The sequence below is a fragment of the Lynx canadensis genome, chromosome E1 (assembly GCF_007474595.2).
Source record: "Lynx canadensis isolate LIC74 chromosome E1, mLynCan4.pri.v2, whole genome shotgun sequence".
NCBI lineage: Eukaryota > Metazoa > Chordata > Mammalia > Carnivora > Felidae > Lynx > Lynx canadensis.
In genome coordinates, this window is record NC_044316.2 from 54,744,884 (window position 1) to 54,766,829 (window position 21,946).

The following is a 21,946-nucleotide window of genomic DNA, read 5'->3' on the forward strand; positions in this document are numbered from 1 at the left end:
TTATTCCAAATGTCCCCAGCAGAAATTCCATTATTTTTCCCCCAGCATCTCTCAATGCCATCCACCCCCGACCTTTGTTCCTAGCCTCTGACACCTATGCAGGCACTTGCCTCCCAGGAAGCTAACTGCAACCTTCCAGGCTGGGGCTCCAGGCTTCCCTCCTATCACAGAACACTTCCCTCATCAGCTAAAAGCCTTTAAAGGCTTAAAGACAGATCAAATTCTTACTCTTTTTTCTTATCTTGCTCCAATTCTACCTTCTTTTCTACTATGGCACAGTCTTCAACCCCATTCTAGCATTCCTATCTCAAACACAAGCACCCACTCCCCCTCACCATCTCACGAGGTCGGGTTTAAGTCACACACCCTCCAACCGTCATTCTCAGACTTCAGCTCTTACAATCTCTGCCCTTCCTACATTATTACTCTGGCAGTCACAGTGTGTGACACAACTCGGCATTCCATTAAATAAATACCAGTTCCTTACTGGGACTCCTGGATGGTTCAGTCGGTGGAGTCTGACTCTTGATTTCAGCTCATGTCATGATCTCACAGAGTGTGAGTTCGAGCCCCACATCGGGCTCTGTGCTGACAGCTCAGAGCTTGGAGCCTGCTTCAGATTCTGTGTCTCCCCCCCCCCCCCCCATGCTCTGTCTTTCTCAAAACTAAAGAAACATTTAAAAAAATTAAAAAACAAAAAAACCCAGTTCCTTACTAAGTACTTACTAAGAATTGTGATCTTGGATCATTTAACCTCTGTGGGCCACTTCCTCATCTAAAAAATAAAATCTAAATTAAGACCTTTTAAAAGGTCCTCACCTGTTCTAAAAATCCTCTAATTTTGTATACTGCCATATCCTGTTTCACATATTAATTTCACTTCTCATATTTGATTTTAGAGGTCCTGAAGGGAGAAAGTATAACCTGTATTTCTTCCCCAACTTTCAAAGCAACTTATCCCAGGGTGTGGCTAAAGAAGATGCTCAGTAAATGTGACATTAAAACGGTCATCTGCACCAAGATAGAACGCTTCAAAGAGCCGAGTGTGAAGCCAAGACCTATTTCTTTCTTTCTTTAAGATTTTTATTTTTAAGTAATCTCTACACCCAGCGCTGGGCTTGAACTCACATCCCAGAGATCAAGAGTCACGTGCACCGAGCCAGCCAGGCACCCCGCAAGACCAATTTCTAAAGCAGTCTTGAAAACTGATAAAGGTAGTTAGTGCCAAATGAGCAGAAGACACCTAGACGACCCACTGCTGGTTCTCTTCTAGAATCAAAGGTCTGCCTTGATAGCAAATAAAAGCCACCAACTCTAGAAAGGAATGAGCACAGGTTTGAGAGCTCAAAATGGTCTCTTAATTCGTACGCAGCACTGCCTGAAGCACAGGCACATAAGCCCCTAAATGACAGATCTACCTTGGAGGTAAGCTCAGATGTGTTATGCGCTATAGGGGAGAGGATTCAGGGGCCTTGTCTGGTGGAGAACCCCTGGGACTATCTGAAGCCTGCACTACAACGGCAGGGAAATTTAGGTTCATTTCAGCCACGCAAGGCTGAAAATTGCAACAGACCAATTCCTTCCATTTCTATGCCCCAGTGCCCTTCTTCTCCTCCCCTCCAAAAAAAAAAAAAAAAAAAAAAAAAAAACCACACACACACAGACAAGGGACAGTAACAAAGGAGATATATTGAAGCATTCAGTTCTATTTTAGGTTTCCAGTGAAATGTTTTCATTTTTGTCTCTTTTCTCAGAGCAGCACGAGTCAATATGTAGAAAGAAAGTAAAGAAGTGGTCTGCTGGAGGATGGGGTCCACATTAACCAAAGTTAACCAGGCGCTCCAAGACAGTGAGAGGATGTAATCTTTCTGAACTCTACTCGGAGGCAAAGGGCTAAGCCCTTTTCTAGGGCATTATCTTCAAATAAAATGTATTCGATGCCCATATGTACACACACCCTCCCTTAGCAAAAGAGGGCAAATATAGCCCTATTTCAATCATGTCAAACTGGTCAATGCTATTCCAGCCACTTATAAATATGCTTTGGCTCACAACTAACATCCTTAAGAGCTATCAAATCAAATCAAAGCCACTCAAATGAAACCAGTTACTCCCTGAATAATCAAATGGAGAAAACACTGCTTTTTAAAATAACAGTTCTTAAGACAAAGCAATGTCCCTCCTCTTCACTCAGCTGTTCCACAGAATCATGAGACAAAGGGCAACTACTGTATTAGCACTTTTTTTTTCTTTTTGGAGTAAAGCCACAAGATTACTAACAAACAGCTAACGGTCACCATTCAAGAGTAATAATGACATTATGACTTCATATGCCAGTTATCTACCAAATTGGAAAGAAGCAAATATATGTATTTTTCTCTTCCCAAAGAAAATCTGAAAGTAAATGTGAGCACTCTGACTCACTTTCTCTCCCAACAGAACAATTTCTGGGGGAATGTTAAACAGTACCCTCTTCTCTAATTATAGGATGGGAGAGAAGGGTTTCACACTTGTTCGTGAGCTTACCAACTGAAGCTGGAGAACTTACAAGATCCTCATGGTCTAGGTCTAGGATAAACTTCAGTGTTAACACTCAGGGAAAAGCTCTTGCCTAAAAACTCTTAAAAATAGACCTCAAATCCTTAGTTTTGTTGCTTTAGTGCTAAATATGTAACAGGGTAAACGTAGAGGAAAATATGAACTACCAGGCTTCTAGGTTTAAGTTTCTTGGGTAAGCTTAATGGAGAAATCTACGTTTGTATTGCGGGGCGGCAGGGAAGGCCCCACAGGGTTTCGTACAAGCAACAGATACGGGTAGTTGAACAGCCAACTGTTTAAATTCCACTATAGTTAATGTTCACTGTTATACTGGTTTCAGGAGGACAATATTTGAGTAGCCAATCTTCTGATGATACCACAAGCTGCTTATCTGTTGAAAACAGTAATCACCTATGAACACATCAAATTACTCCTCTGTACACCAATGAAAGAGTAATTTAATAGTTCAAGTTATGTCTGGTCCCTTGCTCTGACTTCTAGTTAAGAAAACAGAAACAGAACACATATATTACCCTAAAACCTATAGCTGGTTCTGTCTGCTGACAATTCAGTGCTGACTTGGAGAATACCCTCAGAAAGCTGGGCATCACAAAAAACAGTTCTGAAAAGAACACACTTTCCTTCTGTTCCAAGGGTTCTTCAATATTGCCTTCTATGAAATACAACCTAAGATCAAGAAACTACTGAGCAGGTAACTTCAGAGTTGAACTCCATGCCTCCGGCAAAGAGAGCAAAATAGTAGCTACCCACAGGTCTGAAGGACTCAAAAGAAAAACAAAAAACAAAAAACAAAAAAACCCGTCCTTCTATAGGGGATATTTCTACATTTCCACTTTGTGCCTCTTTGTAAAATTCTCATAATTTTCATTCAGGGGTAACAAATGGGTGGCAAACCCCCAACCATCAGACTAGGCTCAGAGGAAAAAAATGTCGAAAGCTGAGACGCAGTGAACATGCAAACACTCAACTTCAGGTTCTCCTCATGCAGAGCTGACACATTATTCGATAACACCCACCCTTGTAAAAATAAATTACATACCCAAAAGGGCAAGCTGCTGCCGTCAATTGGGTAAACAACATAATTACCATGTGCCAGGTGGAAAGTGAATCCTCGTGTAAATAGTTTGGGCTCAGAATGAGCTGCAAACTGTAAAGAAGCTGATTTTTAAACTGTCAGCAGGTTTCTTTTGTGCAATTAGAGTTTAACACAGGGTAATTGCTCAAGTTTCTTTTGAGAAAATCGCCCTGTGACTTGTACAACAACGCAACAAACCTCAGGATTTAGAACTCCACTAGTTTTCTCACAAAGAATAAAAATACACTGAGGTTCTTTAATGAGTTTTGGCATATACTTCTAACCGCCTCTCAAAACTAGAGGAAATTAATTTCTAACCAACTAGCATCATGTTCCAGAATGCAAAACCTTGACTGTGTAAGATAAGACTGAGTGCTTTTACATAAATACTTCAAGTTTAAGTCTTAAAAAAAAAAAATCCCCTAATGCTTAATAAAACTGCAAAATGTATCAGGCTACTCCGATACTTCCTTGTGACAATCACGCTGCTCTGACTTTACGTGCAAACAACAAGCAAATAGAGATACTGGAGGCATTCACACAAAGGCAGTTAAAGACCATACATCACACCAACCGTCTTAAGTCATATTTAATATTCCTCTCAGCATCTATCTCAGCTATCCAGAGCACGCCCGATGGTAAATGGTCAACGCGGGCACTGAGAAAGGAGGAGCTCGGCTTCTTTGTGTGTTATCAGGGTAAACGAAGGTAGGGGAGTACAAGGGGAGGCCATCTCAGCATCTGCGTGGCATCACACTTACCTTGAGGATGTCCCCCCTTTTGAAGCTCAGCTCGTCGTCAGCAGTAGCTTTGAAGTCATATTTGGCGATGGCTTCCATTCTGGGCGCCGCTCAGTGCTCAGCAGCCTGAAGCCGGGGGAAGGGAGTCTTCCCTGCCGAAGCCACCCAGCGCCCTGGGCTCGGCCTCGCCGCTCTCTCGGGACCGGCTCGTGCACTCCGGGACACACAATGCCGCCCTGAATCACAAGAGGGATGGTTGAGAGAAGTGGCCAGCACCGAAGGCGGCCCCGCCCTGCCAATCTGCCTGCCGCCCCAGCCCCCACGCCCCCTGGCTCGGCCCGCCTCCCTCCCTCGCAGGCAGGAGCCCCGATCGCCTCCTTCCTCTTCGCAGGCTCGGCCCCCAGGCGACTGACAGGCCCGCCGGCCAATGGCGGCAGGCGCTCGAGCTATTCCCGCACACACTTCCTCTTCCTTCCCGCTGGGTGTGCGCGGTGTTCAGGAGGAGCCGGCTGAAGACCCTCTCGGTCTCCGCCTCTCCTCCCTCGCCCCTTGCGCTCTCTGCTCCTCCGGCCCGAAATGCAGTCCACCCAAAGAAAGGCCTCGCCCTGCGGACGGCACCCAGCCTTTCCCGGTTACACAGGCCTATCTCCTTCCTTTCTCCCTGCCGACCTTTCTGGTGTTCTGAAAATGTTCCGTCCCGTATCCAGTCAAAAGCAAGCAATTGTGGCTTTGGTCTTCAGCTGCTTTATTTCACTGTTCTCGGAAACTAACCTCGGTCTGCTCCTAGGAAAGCAGGTCAAAGTGAACCTAGGAACTACTTTTTAAAATTCAATTTGCTGTTCTGAGCAAGGCAGCTCTCTCTCTCTATCGCTTCCAGACTGATCGGCAAGCTCAGGTAACCAGAAATAGAGATCCAGCTCTGACGCTTGAAAAGGCTCCAGCCTTTTGTTGAAGACCTGCTCTTGCCTAAGGCTCCTTCTCCCCTGAAGACCCCCAAGACTTTGGACTCCAAAGAGCCCTTGAAATAGAGGTCTAAAGTTCAGCAATTCCAGAAGAAGCTTCTACATCACTTCTCACTACCCTAAGGAGCAAAGCTTAAATCCTAACTACACTTGAAAGGAATCCCCTTTTCCGAATCTGAGCTGCCAGATGTCTTATCCGGGGGAAAGAAAGTGCAGGGAGATGGTGCCAGGAAGTCTAACAAATCTCTCAGTCAACCTGAGAACAGCTACTTCTCTCAGCACCAAAGGAATACTAAGATGAACCAAGTTGCATTTTTGCAGGTAAAGATTCTGTAATAACCCTTAGGTAGTGTACTAGGTGATGGTGAACTGTGGGCAGTACAATCACTGTTGTAAAAAAAAAAATCTCCAGGCACCAATACGGCCACAACCTAGACCTTTGCGTAACTAAAGGAAAATAAAGCCCCATTTGTCTTCAGTTACTGTTTTCATACAGGCTAAATAAAAGCAGAAAACAACACGGGACACTGGCAGAATGGGGACAGATTATTTATAGTGACACCGTTCTTGGATAATTACCACCTAGCAGAGAGCTCATCTGAGGGGCATGGGTGATTATCATCCTTTGTTCTAAAGTTAACAATTGGGGCATTAATCAGGCATAGCTGCAAAAGGACTAAGCAGTAAATCAGCTGGGAATATTAAGATTAGAAGAAAATGAGCATTACCAAAGAGGACAGAAATCACCTAGTAATAAAAAGTCCTTTAGTCAAATTCTGAAAGCCAAACATTCTACTGCAGGTAAACTAATCAACCAAACCAATGTTTATTCTATCAGGCCATGATATCCCATGTAGGGCTGGCTCTAAGAGAGGAAAGTAAAGAGAGAGCTCTAGCAAAAAAAAAAAAAAAAAAAAAAAAAATACAATTAGTCTCAGTATTTATTTATTTAAAATTTTCTTAGGTAATCTCGACACCCAACATGGGGCTTGAACTCATGACCCCACAATCAAGAGTCACATGATCTACTAACTCAGCCAGCCAGGGCTCAAAGTATTTATTTTTGTGTGTCCTTAAACCCCCTTTATTTATTCTCTCTGTAGTTGCTTTTTTTAATCAAACTAACCCATGTATATAATTTTGAAAGTCACAGATTTTGAAAGGCTTATTAAAAAAAAAAAGGGCAGTTCCCCACCCCAACACCTACAAGCAATCACCCTCAATTCTGTTTTTAGCTTTCTTTTTGCACCTACAGTATTTCTAAATAATATGCTTCTGTTGTTTTTAAATTTATTCCAGCCATGACCTATTGCTTGCAAGATGTTCACCCCCGACAGTTTCCCCTTGCCCCATCCCAGTAATACCACATATTCCGGTTTAAGCAGTTTCACACTGCAAAATATTCTTCACTGCTGATTTAAATATATTACAACCAACCTTTCTTTCTAGTATAATCCTTTACTTTTTCCTGGCATTAACAACTGCTTTTCCTTCTTTGACTACTCTCCAATATGTGTACCCATTTTTATTTTTTTGCAAAGGCTTCAAAATCTCTGCTATATGCCTGTCAATGTTTTCTACTGAGTATTTATTTTAATTGGCCTCCAGGGTTGACTGTTGGAATCATGTATCAGTGATGGGAAACCTAAGAATAACTGAGCAGATCTAACAAAAATAAGGAGCTGCATTTTTGAAAAAGAGAAATCAGAAAAATCGGACAGAAACTCAAAGCATTGTCATTGTCAAGGTGCTATGTTGCAACAGGGCGCAAACTTCTATTTCATTCGGAATTTCAGACAACTGCAGTGTAACCAACCGAACAGCAGCAGCATAAAAACCAAGACAGTTTTCAACACTGGTTTTCCTGTTACCTAACTCATCTACCACAGGTTTCCTAGAGAAAGCATAAACAGACTAACACTCTTGAAAATCATGTTTCAAGTAACTACTGCTTTGTGAGATACAGTTTGAGACAAATGAAAACCAGGCACAATCAATACTTCTGTGGCTGTGCCAAATAAAAATTAGCAGCTCATGGAGAAGACCTGGAGGGGTCAGCTTATCAGGCCAGCCACAGAAAAGAGCACTCAGGCTATTCAACGGGGTGTGTTTCATTAATAACAAAACTATCTTACACACAACACTAATGACTAAAAGGAAGAAAGCTGAAAGTGGACACAATGTATAATGATTTCAACAGAGAAGATGGGTGGAGAGTACACTGAACCCTAATGAGAATACTTAAAACTGTTTCAGCATACACCCTTCCTTCAGTCCATCACACAGCAAATTCTAAAGCAAGTGCAACTTGAATCGTTCATTTCAAGCAATGTGCACTGAATCCTAAAATGCAGTCTCCTAAAGGTATCTGTAGGATTTGTTCTCCTTCCATTTAACTCTTCTTCCCCAAATTTACAGAAAATAAAAATACACAACATTCACTGGGCAATATCACTTAGTGTTAAGACCCCATGGTCTCTAAAAGCAGGTTGATCTGGGTTGAACTAATGACCTTGGTGCTTACCGGCTATAATTTTGGGCAAGCCCCCCCCCTTTTTTTTGCTGGGGGGTAAGCCTTTTAAACAAGCCCCATTTCTCATTTGTAAAATGGGGATAGTATCACCTACTTCATAAGATTCATTCACCATTAAATTAGGTAATATAGATAATATATACGTGAAGTGCTTTGGACAGGGCCCGACATTAAGTCATTCAAAATAAGTTAAAATGTCCCTCCCCCGTTCATGCTCTGTCTCTCCCTGTCTCAAAAATAAATAAAACGTTAAAAAAAATTAAAAAAAAAAAAAGGGGCGCCTGGGTGGCTCAGTCGGTTAAGCGTCCAACTTCGGCTCAGGTCACGATCTCACTGTCCGTGAGTTCGAGCCCCGCGTCGGGCTCTGTGCTGACAGCTCAGAGCCTGGAGCCTGTTTCGGATTCTGTGTCTCCCTCTCTCTCTGACCCTCCCCCGTTCATGCTCTGTCTCTCCCTGTCTCAAAAATAAATAAAACGTTAAAAAAAAAAATTAAAAAAAAAAAAACAAAATAAGTTAAAATGTGATTCTACTTAAAACAGAGAAGATGTTCAACTTCACTAGTTAGAAACTGCAAATTACAACAATGAGATTTCTTTCACCTACTAGTTGCCCAATTTTTTAAAGGGTTATAATATTTAGCCTCTGTAATTCTCTGGTTGAACAGACTCCCAGGCTCTTTATTCAATGTTCATCCACTTAACAATTTGAGCTGCTACTATATGCCTGACAATGTGCTTGGTATTGGATTGTAATAATAAAACCATCACAGAGCACAGGAGCAGGGAATTAATCAGTTCAATCTTTTTGGAAAGTAATTTTATAGTATCTACTGACAATTTAAAAATACCCTTGAACAAGCAATTCCATTTCCTACATTTATCTTGCTGAAACACTGACAAACACCATGTGCAAAATGCATATATACCTGATCAATATCCATGAGAATGTCTATGAAATATATTTCTATATAAATACTAAAAGATATTATCAAGTTAAAAACAAAAAGAAAGATTTGTTTACCCCATTTCTGTAAAGCAAAACATTATTTATCAGCATGTGCTAAAGAAAAAAAAAAAAAATCAAAGGGTTAACAATGGTTATCTCCGGAAGCAAGGTCACAGAATATTTTCATTTTCTGCACCATATACCTCAGTTATATTTTCATCACTACTTTTATAGTCAGAAAAAACCCAACACCAGGACGCCTGGATTCCTGAGTTCGAGCCCTGCATCGAGCTCTCTGTGTCTGCACAGAGCCCACTTCGGATCCTCTGTCCCCCTCTCTTTCTGCCCCTCCCCCGTTTGCACGTCCAGGCGTGCTCTCCCCCCCCCCAACCAAATAAAATAACATTAAAAAAAAGAAAGAAGGAAAAAACAAACACCAAAATCTTACTGGTGTTCTGGAGTCAAACCTGGATTCAACTGTCGCTTTACCACTTGACTAGATGGGGAACACTAGAGAAATAACTTATAGTCTCTAATTCCTAGTTTCCCTAAGCTGGAAAATGGGGCTAACAGCATCTACCTTTCTTTTAAGGGCATTTTGATGATTAAAAGAAATAGCCCATGGGGCACCTGGCTGGTTCTGTCAGTAGAGCTTAGAGAATGCTCCTCTTTATCTCAGGGTTGTGAGTTTGAGCCCCACATTGGGTGTAAAAAATACTTAAAAAAAAAAAATTAAAAGTCTTAAAAAAAAAAAAAAGGGGCGCCAGGGTGGCTCAGTGCCCGACTTCAGCTCAGGTCATGATCTCACAGTTCCTGGGTTTGAGCCCCACATTGGGCTCTGTGCTGACAGCTCAGGGCCTGGAGCCTGCTTTGGATTCTGTGTCTCCGTGTCTCTGTGCTACTCCCCTACTCACACTCTGTCGCTCTCTCAAAAATAAATAAAGATTAAAAAATTAAAAAAATATATATTAAAAAAAATAAAAGAAATTTTAAAAAATCTTAAAAAGATTGAGATACCATGTGTAAAGGCCTTCATAGAGTCTCTGGCGCAAAGTGCTAAGAAGTGATAACTGGCTAGTATCACCAGTACCTTTTCAAATACCAGGCCACTATATTCTTACATCGTCCATCTTCCATCTGCGTACAAACTTAGCAGAGCATTCTCGTAGGTAAATTAACAGCCCTATTAAGTACAAAGTTTAAAATTAAATTGCTCCACATCACAGTCCTAACAATGCTCACATACTTACGCATATAAAGACTAATCACATCTATCATCAGTTACTCTGTTTGGCTTTTAAATATTTACTCTGTATATACAGAAGGTGTGATTTTAAATGGACTAATTGAAAGCCGCATTCCACTCCATCCTCATTATTTTACAGCTGCATTCTGCAGCAACAGTCTTGGTCCTTGGACCAGTAGCATCAAAACCTCCCTATTCAGAGACTGATTCACTGTGGGGTGCCTTCTGGAGTTCCGCAAAAGGTAGGGGCCTTAGGCCCAGAGCCTGATTTAAAGTAAGACTCACGGTAATTCTCATGCACACTAAATTCGAAGCATCACTGTTGTACTAGAAGGGCGCCTTAACCAGATTTTAAACTTTGCATTCCACACAATGCACTACAAGGTCTTTGCATAAAATGAAAATAATGCGTGTTCACTCGGCTCAACCAGGAAAATGCCAACTTTGACAAATAAAACCAAGGACTCCCAACAGCCATTCAGTAGTGCTGGAAAGTTCTTCTGAATTAAGCAAGTAACTAATTAATTTCTCTCAGCAGAGCGCGGTGAGTCTCCGTATTACTTAATTTCTCCAAAATCTATTACTCTTCTGTTCTAGGTAACAATCAGAACTGCTGCAGCCCAACAGGCAACATAACAGATTTTTCTCAGAAAAATCGCTAAGTACCATCAACTAGTGGTATTTAAAACCTAGCAATCCCTCAGATCTGAATACACTTGCTAACGAAGTGAACTCCCTCAAGCATTTAAATGCTTGCTCTTAGTATCAGAAAAAGCCGATTATAAGAATTAACTTCGCTTTTTACCTTGGGAATTCAGAAAATTTTGAGCAAGGGAAGGAGCAATGGAACACAAGTTATTCCTCTCTGTCAAAAAAAAAAACAAAACAACAAACAACTCCTCAACAACAATAACAAAGATGAGTAATTAAAAGAACCCTGGTAAAGAATTCATACTATCACAATGGCCAGGTTTTAATTCATCGGCGGTCTAAATAAATTCCATTCCCTTAAATATTTCACGTTATCTTAATTCTATTGTAATATACAGGTCTATGACTGGTTTTTGTTTTTCAACATTAACCACTTCCCACTAAAAGCCAAAAAGAAGTCAGATGATGAGTGGGCCCCTGGGTGGCTCAGTCGGTTAAGCCTCCGACTTCAGCTCAGGTCATGATCTCGTGGTTCACGAGTTCGAGCCCCCAAGTAGGGCTTCTGTGCTGACAGCTCAGAGTCTGGAGCCTTCTTCCGATTCTGTGTCTCCCTCTCTCTCTGCCCCATCCCTGCTCTCTGTCTCACAAAAGTAAATAAATGTTAAAGAAAAAAAAAAAAAAGTCATACAAGCCCCAAATTGACCCAATCTTCCTTACTAACATGAGAAACCTAGAAAGAAAAAAGAAAGCAGTCACACAGTACAATGTTAAAATGAAAACAACTAAAACACAAATAACACAAGCCAGCTACACTTGTGACCTACTGGTGGTATTGATTACTTACGGATGAATTCAATCCTTTGAGCCTCCCCGTTCCCAGGGGGAGAACTTAAAAGTCTAGGCAAGGTTCTCTGGCAACTCTTCTGGGTGACTGGAGGAACCCATAAAGGAGGAAAGAGGGTATCTTCCCCAGAGAGAAAACGGACTCTTTAAATGAGGGAGAATACGAATTGCACCAAAGGTCAGAAACCTCGAAAAATTATGCCCAAGAGGGGGACAAAAAGGAGGAAGGGGAAGTAGATTAGAAAGAAAAAAAAAAAAAAAAAACGGGGGCAGGGAGGAAGCAAATGACTTGCATTACACGAGTAAGCATTTAGTGCACTCAGTGAAATGGAGAAAGGAAAGGCAACTACTGGAGAAGTGCAAAGCGAAAAAGTGAGACAGGAAAGCCAAAGAGACTATGCTAACTTCTTTCATGTGTCTTTTAGACTCGTTTCCGAGGCAACAGAGCCAAAAGATAGACCCCGAGTGCCCTTCGGCTCCTCTGCAAATCGGACTTTCATAATAACTCCCTAAACAAGCTATAACTCCTACGGCTTGTGTTTAAAAGAGCAAATGAAAAGTACCACTGCTTTTCTAGCCTCTCGCATTGAAATCATTCCTCGGAACATTTCAACCAACTGCTGCTTGTTGTTCTTTACAAGAATTTTTCAGAGGATAGTTTCAAAAATTAAAAAAAAAAAAAAAAAAAAAAAAGCGACAGACGTAAAGGCATCTCAACCGGCTCCAGGAGCAAAAGGTTCTCATTCATGGTATTCATAGGGTTGGTGGGGTCCCTCCCCAAATTCGGCCTAAAGACACCAGGAGATGGTGACGTGGTGGCCGTGCAGGTCGAAGGAGCATCAATCACCACATATGCAGCCGCTGCGAATCCCCCGCCTCCCGGGCCAAGTCAGACTGACTCACAGAATGAGTACCCAGGGCTCCCGGGCTTCTCCCGGGCCCCTTCTGCGCAAACCCTCTCGAAGAAAGCGTAGAACTTAATTAGGAGCCCCCGGCCCCCTGCCCCAGGGTCCGGGGCTGTGAGCCGAGCGAAGGGCCGGGGGAGGACGGTGCCCCAGGAAGGAAGCGCTCCAAAAGGGGAAACGCGGTGCCCGGAGCCCCGGGGACTCCGTCCCCCGCCATAGGCCTCGCCACTCCGAACCCGAGCCCCGGCAGCCCTCGGTAGGCTCCGGCCCGGTCCCCGCGGGCCAACTACCTCTGCGGAGCGGGGGGGAAAGAGGCACCGGAGCAGCGCCGCCGCCGCCACCGGCCGCACTCACCGTGGCGCAGCTGCTCCGCTCCGCGCCCGGCCGTCCCCTCCGCAGCGGTGCGAGCGGCCACCGACCCCGCTGCTGCTCCCCTAGGGCAGCGCCTGTGCCCGTCGCCGTCACCGCTTCAATCTTCGTCGACACCGCCGTCGCCGCCGCCGCCGCCCGCTCGCCGAAGCAGCACAGCCGCCTGGCTTCCGCTCCTCGTCGGGGTCCCGCGAGAACTTCTCCGCGCGGCCCCGCCCCGCCCCGCCCCCGCGAGACTTCCCCCGGCGGAAAAGCGCAGAGCGCAAGCGCTCCTCCTCCGCCCGGGTCGAGCAGGTAGCCACCATCTAGCAGCCTAGGCGCCTGCGCCAGACCGCCCCGCAGCAGGTGGCACCGCCGTGGCTCCGCCTCCGGGTCGCTGTAACCCTTTCGGTTCCGAGGCGGGTAAATTACAGCCCAGCCCTGAAGGGGTGACTCTCCACCACACCCTAATCACTTCCCTTTTCTTGCCACCAAACCGAGGCAGTTGGCGGGGAGTGGTGATGGGGTGCGGAAATCTCCCTCCAGCATGAAGCACTCCAAATAGAGGACCAGGTTTTGAAATATTTGAGAATCCGGTCCAAACTGCAGTGTTAGGCGAATATATTCTTTGCTCCTTGATCTAATCAAGTGCTTGAAATATGCTAAGCGTAGGTATGAGTATAGGTGCTAGGTATAGAAGGTACAATGATGAACAGAAATCCTAGCCCTCAAGCAATTCAAGGTCTAGAGGGGATTAAAAGTAAACAAAAAATGCTGTATGTAATGTTAGAATTATTTGGGGGAATGCTGAGTAAGCCAAAAAGATGCGAGGAAGGACCGCTACTCTCATGTCAGAATAGCCTTCCCTGAAAAGGTGAATGATGATGATGTCTGAGCTGAAGATCAGTAGGAGTTCACCAGACAGAGAGGTGGAGATAGATGCATTCCTGACGAAGGGAACAGCACGCATGTACAAGGAACGGAGGCGTGACAGAGTCGTGTTCTGTTCAATGCTAAGTAATTCCTATACCAAGGAGATAAGTAGGGTAGCGACAGATGAGGCTTGAAGAAGTAATTCATATTTTTCAGTTCCAAAAGCTCTTTCCAATTAAAGAGAACAGAACGTATCAAATGGTAATGTTCTCCCTGGAAGCCAACAAAATAGTGCTGAGAGGAGAATGACAAAACATCTGATTCTATAGAGAAAACAAGCCATCGAAATAAGGAAAATGAATTTTTCTTTCACCAAGTGATTATTGAGCATCAACTCCATGCAAGGCACTATGGGAGGGAATAGATGAACCCTCCAAAGCCTCTGCTTTCAGCAGTTTGTAATCCAGAGGAGAGTTGCCTAGTCTGCAAGGCAACACAGCTGGCCTTACTTAATTCCCATTGAACCGTATATAAGACTTCAGAGGAGGGAGCCAGTTACTTGGTGCTCAGGTAATCAGGGAGGGCTTGGTGTTTGAACTGCAACCTCAAAGCAGGGAGGAAAGAGTGACAGAATTAGCCAATATTTCAGATTGCCCAGAGTTTAGTATTTGGGGTGGGGGGAAGTAATAAGAGGCAAGGCCAAGATGTATGGCTTAGGGTTCATTGGCAAGCGATTACCAGCCTCTGAAGGCTTTTGAGCTGGACATGTCTGATACGTAGTGAAGATAATAAGAGGACTATCTATTTACTAACTGGAGTATGCTAAAGTCATAGCATTTCTACAGGGTGGATAAAAATATCCCCATTTACAGACTCAGAAACTGAGGCTTAGAGTTTAGTCTCAGCCTAGGCTTAGAAACTAGGCTTCTTAACTTACCCAAGAAAACCCAATTGTAATAGACCCAAGACTTGAACTTAGGCCTGTCTTGTTTCAAAAATCCATATTTTTCCAACTATGATACTTTATAATTACTTTGTAATTCTAGAATGGTGGCCAAAAAAAAAAAAAAAAGAGAGAGAGAGAAATGAAAGGGTAGGACTTTGCTGAGCAGAGAGGAGAAGGAAGCGAGGGAAGAGTTGCATTTCTTTGTTTTGAGTAGGGGGAACAACAGAGAACTTTGCCAGTCAAGGGGACTAGCTAACTGGGCAGGGGAGGAGTTGTGCAGGGAAGGGGCAGGGAAGGAGATAAGGATGTCCAGTTTTGGAAATGGAGAGTTCATCATTCTAGGAGACATGCAGGTAGAAATGTCCAGTATGCTGTTGAAAACCTCAATGCATTCATTCGTTCTCCCCACAACGTTAACCGAGCAACTACTTTGTAGAGAGCGGAATGACCTGTCACAGAGCTTGCAGCCTAAATGGGAACATACCATCGAGAGTATGACATTTGCAGTCCAAAGTCCTTAGCACCTTTGGGAGCATACAGCGGGGGACCTGACCTAGCCCAGGGAAGGCCAGGGAAGGCTGAGGAAGAAGGTTTGAGACTCTGATTAGCCTGAGAGGAAAAGAGCGTTTAAGGAGAGAGGACGGCATGTACAAAGCCCAGACAGTAAGAGAGGACTCACGGAAGCCATCTCACTGGGATGATGAAGAATGTGGGATGTGCATAAAGCATTTGGAGAGGCTCATGCAAGGCCTTTTCAGTGCTGCTAAAAACTAGGCACTTGATCCTATAGGATGCTGAAGCAGGTGTGGGCCACGGTCAGATTTTCATCTTCAAACTACTTTATCACTCTGCCTGCAGAGTGAAAATCAATGAGAACTAAGATATTTATCATCCACAAGACAATAATATCTCAAGTTCCTTGCAAGACCTTTATGGATCTGGCTCCTGCCTGCCAGCCCCACTCTGTCTCCAGCCAACACACACGCTCCACCCAAACTAAACCATGGAGGTTTCCAGAAGGTACCATAAGCTTCTGAGTGTCCATATCTTGGCACATGCAGTTTCCTCTGCTCAGTTGGAGCCACCCCACCCCTTTTAGGCCCTCAAGCCAGTTTTAGGGTTTCTTCCTCACAATTCCCACAGTCCCTCCAATCTCATGGCAGCATTATTTGCTCAAAATCTTCCCCCACCCTCCCTCCCTTCTAATGCTCTACAAGCTCCCAGAGAAACAGGACCATCTCTTTTCACATCTGTATTCCCAGCTCCAGCACAGTGTATGGAGGGAATAATGGATGGATGGATGGAAAATAAATAACAGAAGTTGACTAGAGATAAAGATGTGGCTGCTTTTCTGTGTGATGTGATATTTGAAGCTAAGGAAGTGGGTGAGATCTCAAAGGAGTATAAATTTCTAAGACAACAGGGGGAAAAAAGTATGCACTTCCTTTTAAAAAAGACTCAGTATATCTATGCAAAAATATATGCGTACGGACCAGATTTGGAAGAGAACATTTAAAAATAAAAACAAATGTCTTGAAATGAAGCAATGTTGGTTGACTTATTAAAAAACAACAACAACAACAATACACACACACACACACACACACACACCCACACACACACACAAACCCACCAAAACAAAACAAAAACCCCACTGAAACCTTCAACATTTGTTATGTGGTCTTTTCCACAAAAATTCTTTTCAACAGGCACAGACTCAGAAACTTAAGAGAACAGTTGCCCAAAATCATTCCATGTAGAGAAAATAAACCGCACTAGAGGCAACAGCATTTGGCATGCATGTGGCTAATGTTAAGCAGCAAAAAGATGGTTGGAGTGAAGAGTCAAGTTGTGAGGTCAAAGTCACATCCTGGTATGCAAACCTGTTGTAACTGTAGCAAAACGTGCTGATTACAAACTGGCCACATCAGTCACTTCAGAATGCATAAATTAATCACCAAAAAAAAAAAAAATCTCTCTTTTCGTTTGGGTTGGGGTTTGCGATTATTTTTAGTCGTCAGAAACGGTTTCTCGCTTTGCATTTTGTGAATTGTGGTGCTGCCGCCTGCCGGTAAGAACTGGACATTACCCTGGCGTTTACTGAGCCTTCAAAGCGCAAAGGAAACTGACCTAGCAGTTGACCCCCTAATTTAGGAGCAGCCTCCAGCCTGTCTCAGGCTGGTCCTCGGAGCCCACATTTCTGAACTCCTCTTTAGTGGGAAAGAGCCAGGCAACCAGTGACAACCGAAACTTGGTCATTGAAATTCTACTCCCACCTGTTCAATTGACCTTAGAATTTCCTTTGGTCAAGTTGTGAGCCAAGGCTTTGTAGGCTTCTCAAGCTTCGAGCGTGGCCTCTGATGCTGAGCCTGCCAGTGCGGCAGCTAATCCTGTGGCTTCCCTTCCTCTACCCCCTGACTCCATTTCTAACACCTAACCTGGTCCGCATCACCATCGTTTCTGCAGGGTTGCCCTGGGCTGCTTACTGATCATCCTGCCCCCTTCAAAATCATTAGCTACATGGCAACCAGAGTGGGCTCTCTAACTACAAATTGAATTGAGGGCATAGATAAGGTTCAAAGTCCTTAGCACGCCCCATATGGTCCTCTGTGGCTGGCTCCTGCCAACAATTCCAGCCTCGTTGTCTCCACCCTTCTGAATGACGTGCAGTTCCCCGAATAACTCTATAGTTCTCTTACCTCCATGTTTTTGCACATACTGCTCTTTTGGGCCCGAGTGCCTCCTCTCCCTGCCTTCCCCAGAATCACCTGGCTCCCGTCTTGTCATTTAATATTCTATCTAGGTGCCACCTCCACCAGGAAGCCTCCCATGATGCTCTGGTCCTGCCAGTGCATTCTTACAGCACTCAGCATACTGCATTGCTGACAATTTCTCAAGACCATATGTTGGCCATCAACTTACCTGTCCTGCTCCCCTTTAGATTATAAGTTTCAAGAACAGGTACCATGTCTTGTTTTTCTTGGCTCCTCAAATAAAGCCTGACTCTAAGTAATGTGATCCAGCATGACAAGTGCTCTAGAAGCACACGGACTCAGTGTTAAGGGAGTCCAGGAGAGAGAGATAAGTTGGAGATAGAGAGTCCAAGAAGGCTTCATGGAGGAGGTGATAACAGTCGTCTTGAAGAATAGCTAGTATTCCATTAGGTAGAACCATAGAGGCCCTTCTGGACCAAAGAGCAAGTTTATGGGGTACCTGGGTGGCTCAGTCGGTTAAGCGTCTGACTTCAGCTCAGGTCATGATCTCGTGGTTCATGGGTTCAAGCCTCGCGTTGGGCTCTGTGCTGACAGCCTGGAGCCTGCTTTGGATTCTCTGTCTCCCTCTCACTCTGCCCCTTACCCACTCATGCTCTGTCTCTCTCTCTCAAAAATAAATAAACATTAAAAAAAAGAGCAAGTTTATAAAATGGAGAAAAGAGCCAGCAATTCTTTTCTAATGTTCTTACATTTTAATACACAAGAGAATCCCTGGGGATTTGTTTAAAATGCAAACTCCAGGGGCGTCTGGGTAGCTCAGTCGGTTAAGTTTCTTCTTGGATTCTGCTCAGGTCATGATCTCATGTTGCGAGAAGTTGAACCCCACATCGGGCTCTGCGCCTGCTGGTGTAAAGCCTGCTTGGGATTCTCTCCCTCTCTCCCTCTCCCCCTCTCTTTGCCCCCCCCCAAAATAAATAAACTTGAAAAAATGCAAACTCCAGTACCCTAGAAATATTTAGCTCATTAGGTCTGGGAAAGTCCCAGAAATATGCATTTCAGGAGCCTCCTGCTCTACCAACTGAGCTAAGTGGGCACGCTAGAAACACACATTTTAAATAAGCAGCTGCAGGTAATTCTTTTTTTTAAATAATTTTTAAAGTTTATTTATTTATTTTGAGAGAGACATAGACAGCATGAGTGGGGGAGGGGCAAAGAGAGAATCCCAAGTGGGCTCCATACTGTCAGCACAGAGCCCAATGAGGGGCTCGAACTCACAAAACTGTGAGATCATGACCTGAGCCGAAACGGAGAGTCAGATGCTCAACCGACTGAGCCACCCAGGTGCCCCATTGCCGGTAATTCTTAGGCTATTCTCTGGGCCAGACTTTGAGAAGATAATGCTTACTGAATAAATGAGTCATGGGGATTCTGGAATCTTCCCAATAGGTCCTAGATTACAGGAATCAAAATGTGAATTGCTATGGGCCAAGAGAAATTGGGAACTCATTCCCCTGTGCACTCCCTTGGGATCTTAAGCTGCCCACAGCTGAGAAATTCCAGTAAAGGCCGTTGGTGTGGCCATTATCTGGGTGAGTAGCACTTGGCATCACGGTGTAAATAAATAAAAAAATAAAAGCACAGATAAGCAAATGGACTCTGTTTTGACTGCTCTCTGTAGCAATGCCAGAGTCAAGTTCAGAGCAGGCTAGCTCTATTCCTTCTGTTTCAGTTTCCACATCTCTCTTTCACAAGAACACAAAAGATGGGAGCGCCTGGGTGGCTCAGTTGGTTAAGTGTCTGACTCTTGATTTCGGCTCAGGTCATGATCTCATGGTTCATGAGATTGAGACCCACATTGGGCTCTGGTCTGACAGTGTGGAGCCTGCTTGGGATTCTCTCTCCCCCTCTCTCTCTCTTTCTGCCCCTTTCCCACGCTTGCACATGCTCTCTCTCTCTCTCAAAATAAATAAATAAACTTAAAGAAAAAAAGAGCACAGAAGATGAAGTCAATTAAATTTTGGCTATGAGCTAAAATACAAGTGATGTATCCAAAAGGTGGAAATTTCCCCGCTGTTCCTACGCCTACAAGAAAGAAACATTAGCAATTTTAATACTAGGAATTTCCTCTGATATTGGTTTTATCATATTCTTTTAAGTAATAAAACATTCTGCATATGAGACTCTCCCTTTTCTTCTCCCTTAAGATTTTTCATTTTTAAAAATTTATTGGAGCCTCTGATGCCCTTTTGGTTTCTAATTTTTTTTTTAATATTTATCTATTTTTGAGAGAGAGAAGGAGAGCGTGAGCAGGAGAGGAGTAGAGAGAGAGAGGGAGACAGAGGATCTAAAGCAGGATCTGGGCTGTCAACACAGAGCCCGAGGTGGGGCTCAAACTCAGGAACCATGAGATCATGACCTGAACTCGTCGATGCTTAACCAACTGAACCACCCAGATGCCCTTAATTTTTTTTTTTTTACAAACTGAGTATTAATTAGACAAGCATTACATGGACAAACCCCTTATTTCATGAAAGATGAAAATATTAAAGACTAGCCCACAGGTATTGAGCACTAATTTGAGGCCAGTGAAAGTCTGAAGGCTTTTATGCACATTATCTCATTAGTCCCCACAATAACCACACACAGTAGATATTATGACTATACCCATTTTATTGAAGGGGAAAGTAAGTGTTTCCATATGGAGGGGGTAGTCAACCATGTCCAATGTTACCAGAGCGGATGGGCAAGAGGAAGTCAGGCAATCATTGAATTTGGAGATTGCTGGTGAAATGGACAGGAAGAATCTCAGCGGAGCTGGGGGGTGAGAGTCTGACTGGAGGGGATAAAGAACTGGGGGACAGAAAAACTATGTAAGTAAGGAAGTGCAAGCAAGTAAAAGTTCTTATATAAGAGTTTTGGGATAGGGGTGCTTGGCTCGGTCAGTCCGTAGAGCTCGGGGCTCTTGATCTCAGGGTTGAGGTTTCAAGCCCTTCTTTGGTTGTAGAGATTACTTTAAAAAATAAAGCCTTTAAAAAAAAAAAAAGAGTTTTTCTATACAGCAGAGCAGAGAACAGGATTTAAAGAGCCAAGGAAGGGATTTTAAATACGGGACCTGTTAGGGCATGCTTTATATGCTCAAGGGAATTATCTAGTAGACAGGGAATCTTTGGGATGCAGGAGAGAAGAGGGATTGGGAAGCAAAGTCCCTGTGGCTCACTCATTTTCACGGACAATGAGTGGCACAGATGAGAATAGATACAGGTCCATGCGTGGCAATGGTCGTGGGAAGATGCAATCTCTCTGCACTGTAAACTTCTAGTCCCAAGGTCAGGGCGCCTGGGTGGCTCAGTCAGTTAAGCATCTGACTTCAGCTCAGGTCATGATCCTACAGTTCATGGGTTCGAGCCCCACACTGGGCTCTGTGCTGACAGCTCAGAGCCTGGAGCCTGCTTCGGATTCTGTGTCTTCCTCTCTCTGCCACTACCCACCCACTCATGCTCTGTCTCTCTCTCAAAAATAAGTAAACATTAAAAAAAATAAATAAATGAGTGGAGTCAACACCTGGGTGGGGGAGGGGGGAAGAGCGCAGGAAGTTTGCTTTGGTCAGAAGGCATGAAACTGAACTTTTGGACTGTGGGGCATGAAATCAACTCAGGAAACATTACAGGTTGTGCTGAGGTTCCACTTGGATTTGTGGTTTTAATTTCAAAAGAGGCCACTCAGCCAGGTTGCGTGCCTTTAACCGGTTAAATTTGGCTGCCTGGTTGTAGACGCAGTGCAGGCAAAGGGTCTGAGTTGGCCAGGTTGGGATTTTGTGAAGCTGATATCACCAAAGGTGCAGGGCCAGGGTGTGGAGGGTGCATGTAAGGGGTCAGGTGTCTCGATGGGGCATGGAATCCAAGCCAAGCAGAACAGAAGGGTGCTGTGTGTGTGTGTGTGTGTGTGATGGGGACAAAGTTTCTGTTAGGAAAGATGAAAAAGGTCTGCAGGGGGGTGGTAGTTGATGGTTGCACAATAACATAAATGTACTTAATGTCACTGAACTATATACTTTTCTTTTTTTAATGTTGGTTTTGAGAGAGAATGCACATGCACTCACGTGAGTGGGAGAGGGGCAGACAGAGAGGGAGAGAGAGCATGTCAAATAGATTCCTTGCTGTCAGCACAGAGCCAGATGCAGGGCTGGAACTCACAAACCCATAAGATCATGACCTGAGCCAAAATCGAGAGACAGGCACTCAACCGTCTGAGCCACCCAGGTGCCCCTGAACTGCACACTTTTGAAAAAATATATTTTTTAAACATTTACTTATTTTTGAGAGAGAGAGACAGAGAAAGAGAGCAAGCGGGCGAGGGGCAGAGAGAGAGGGAGACACAGAATCCAAAGCAGGCTCCAGGCTCTGAGCTGTCAGCACAGAGCCCGACGCGGGGCTCGAACCGACGAGCTTTGAGATCATGACCTGAGCCGAAGTCAGATGTTTAATCGACTGAGCCACCCAGGCACTCCCTGGTGGTTAATGGTTAAAATGGTATTATGTATACGTTACCACATTAAGAAGCTTTTAAAATATATCAAATATTGAAAAAAATGTATTGATACCTGGTG

The 21,946-nt window shown here is 44.1% G+C and overlaps 1 protein-coding gene across 1 annotated transcript in view; it reads right to left on the reverse strand.

The window, feature by feature from the left end:
- The window catches only part of GRB2 (growth factor receptor bound protein 2), a 73,056-nt gene extending 60,049 nt beyond the window's left edge, over positions 1–13,007 (reverse strand). Inside the window, exons 1-2 of the mRNA XM_030296946.1 lie at positions 12,814–13,007; positions 4,396–4,610 (exon numbers count right to left, since the gene is read on the reverse strand). Coding sequence (XP_030152806.1) covers positions 4,396–4,473 — 78 coding nt within the window. The 5' untranslated portion in view covers positions 4,474–4,610; positions 12,814–13,007. The remainder of the gene's footprint in view (positions 1–4,395; positions 4,611–12,813) is intronic.
- Positions 13,008–21,946: the final 8,939 nt, after the last annotated feature.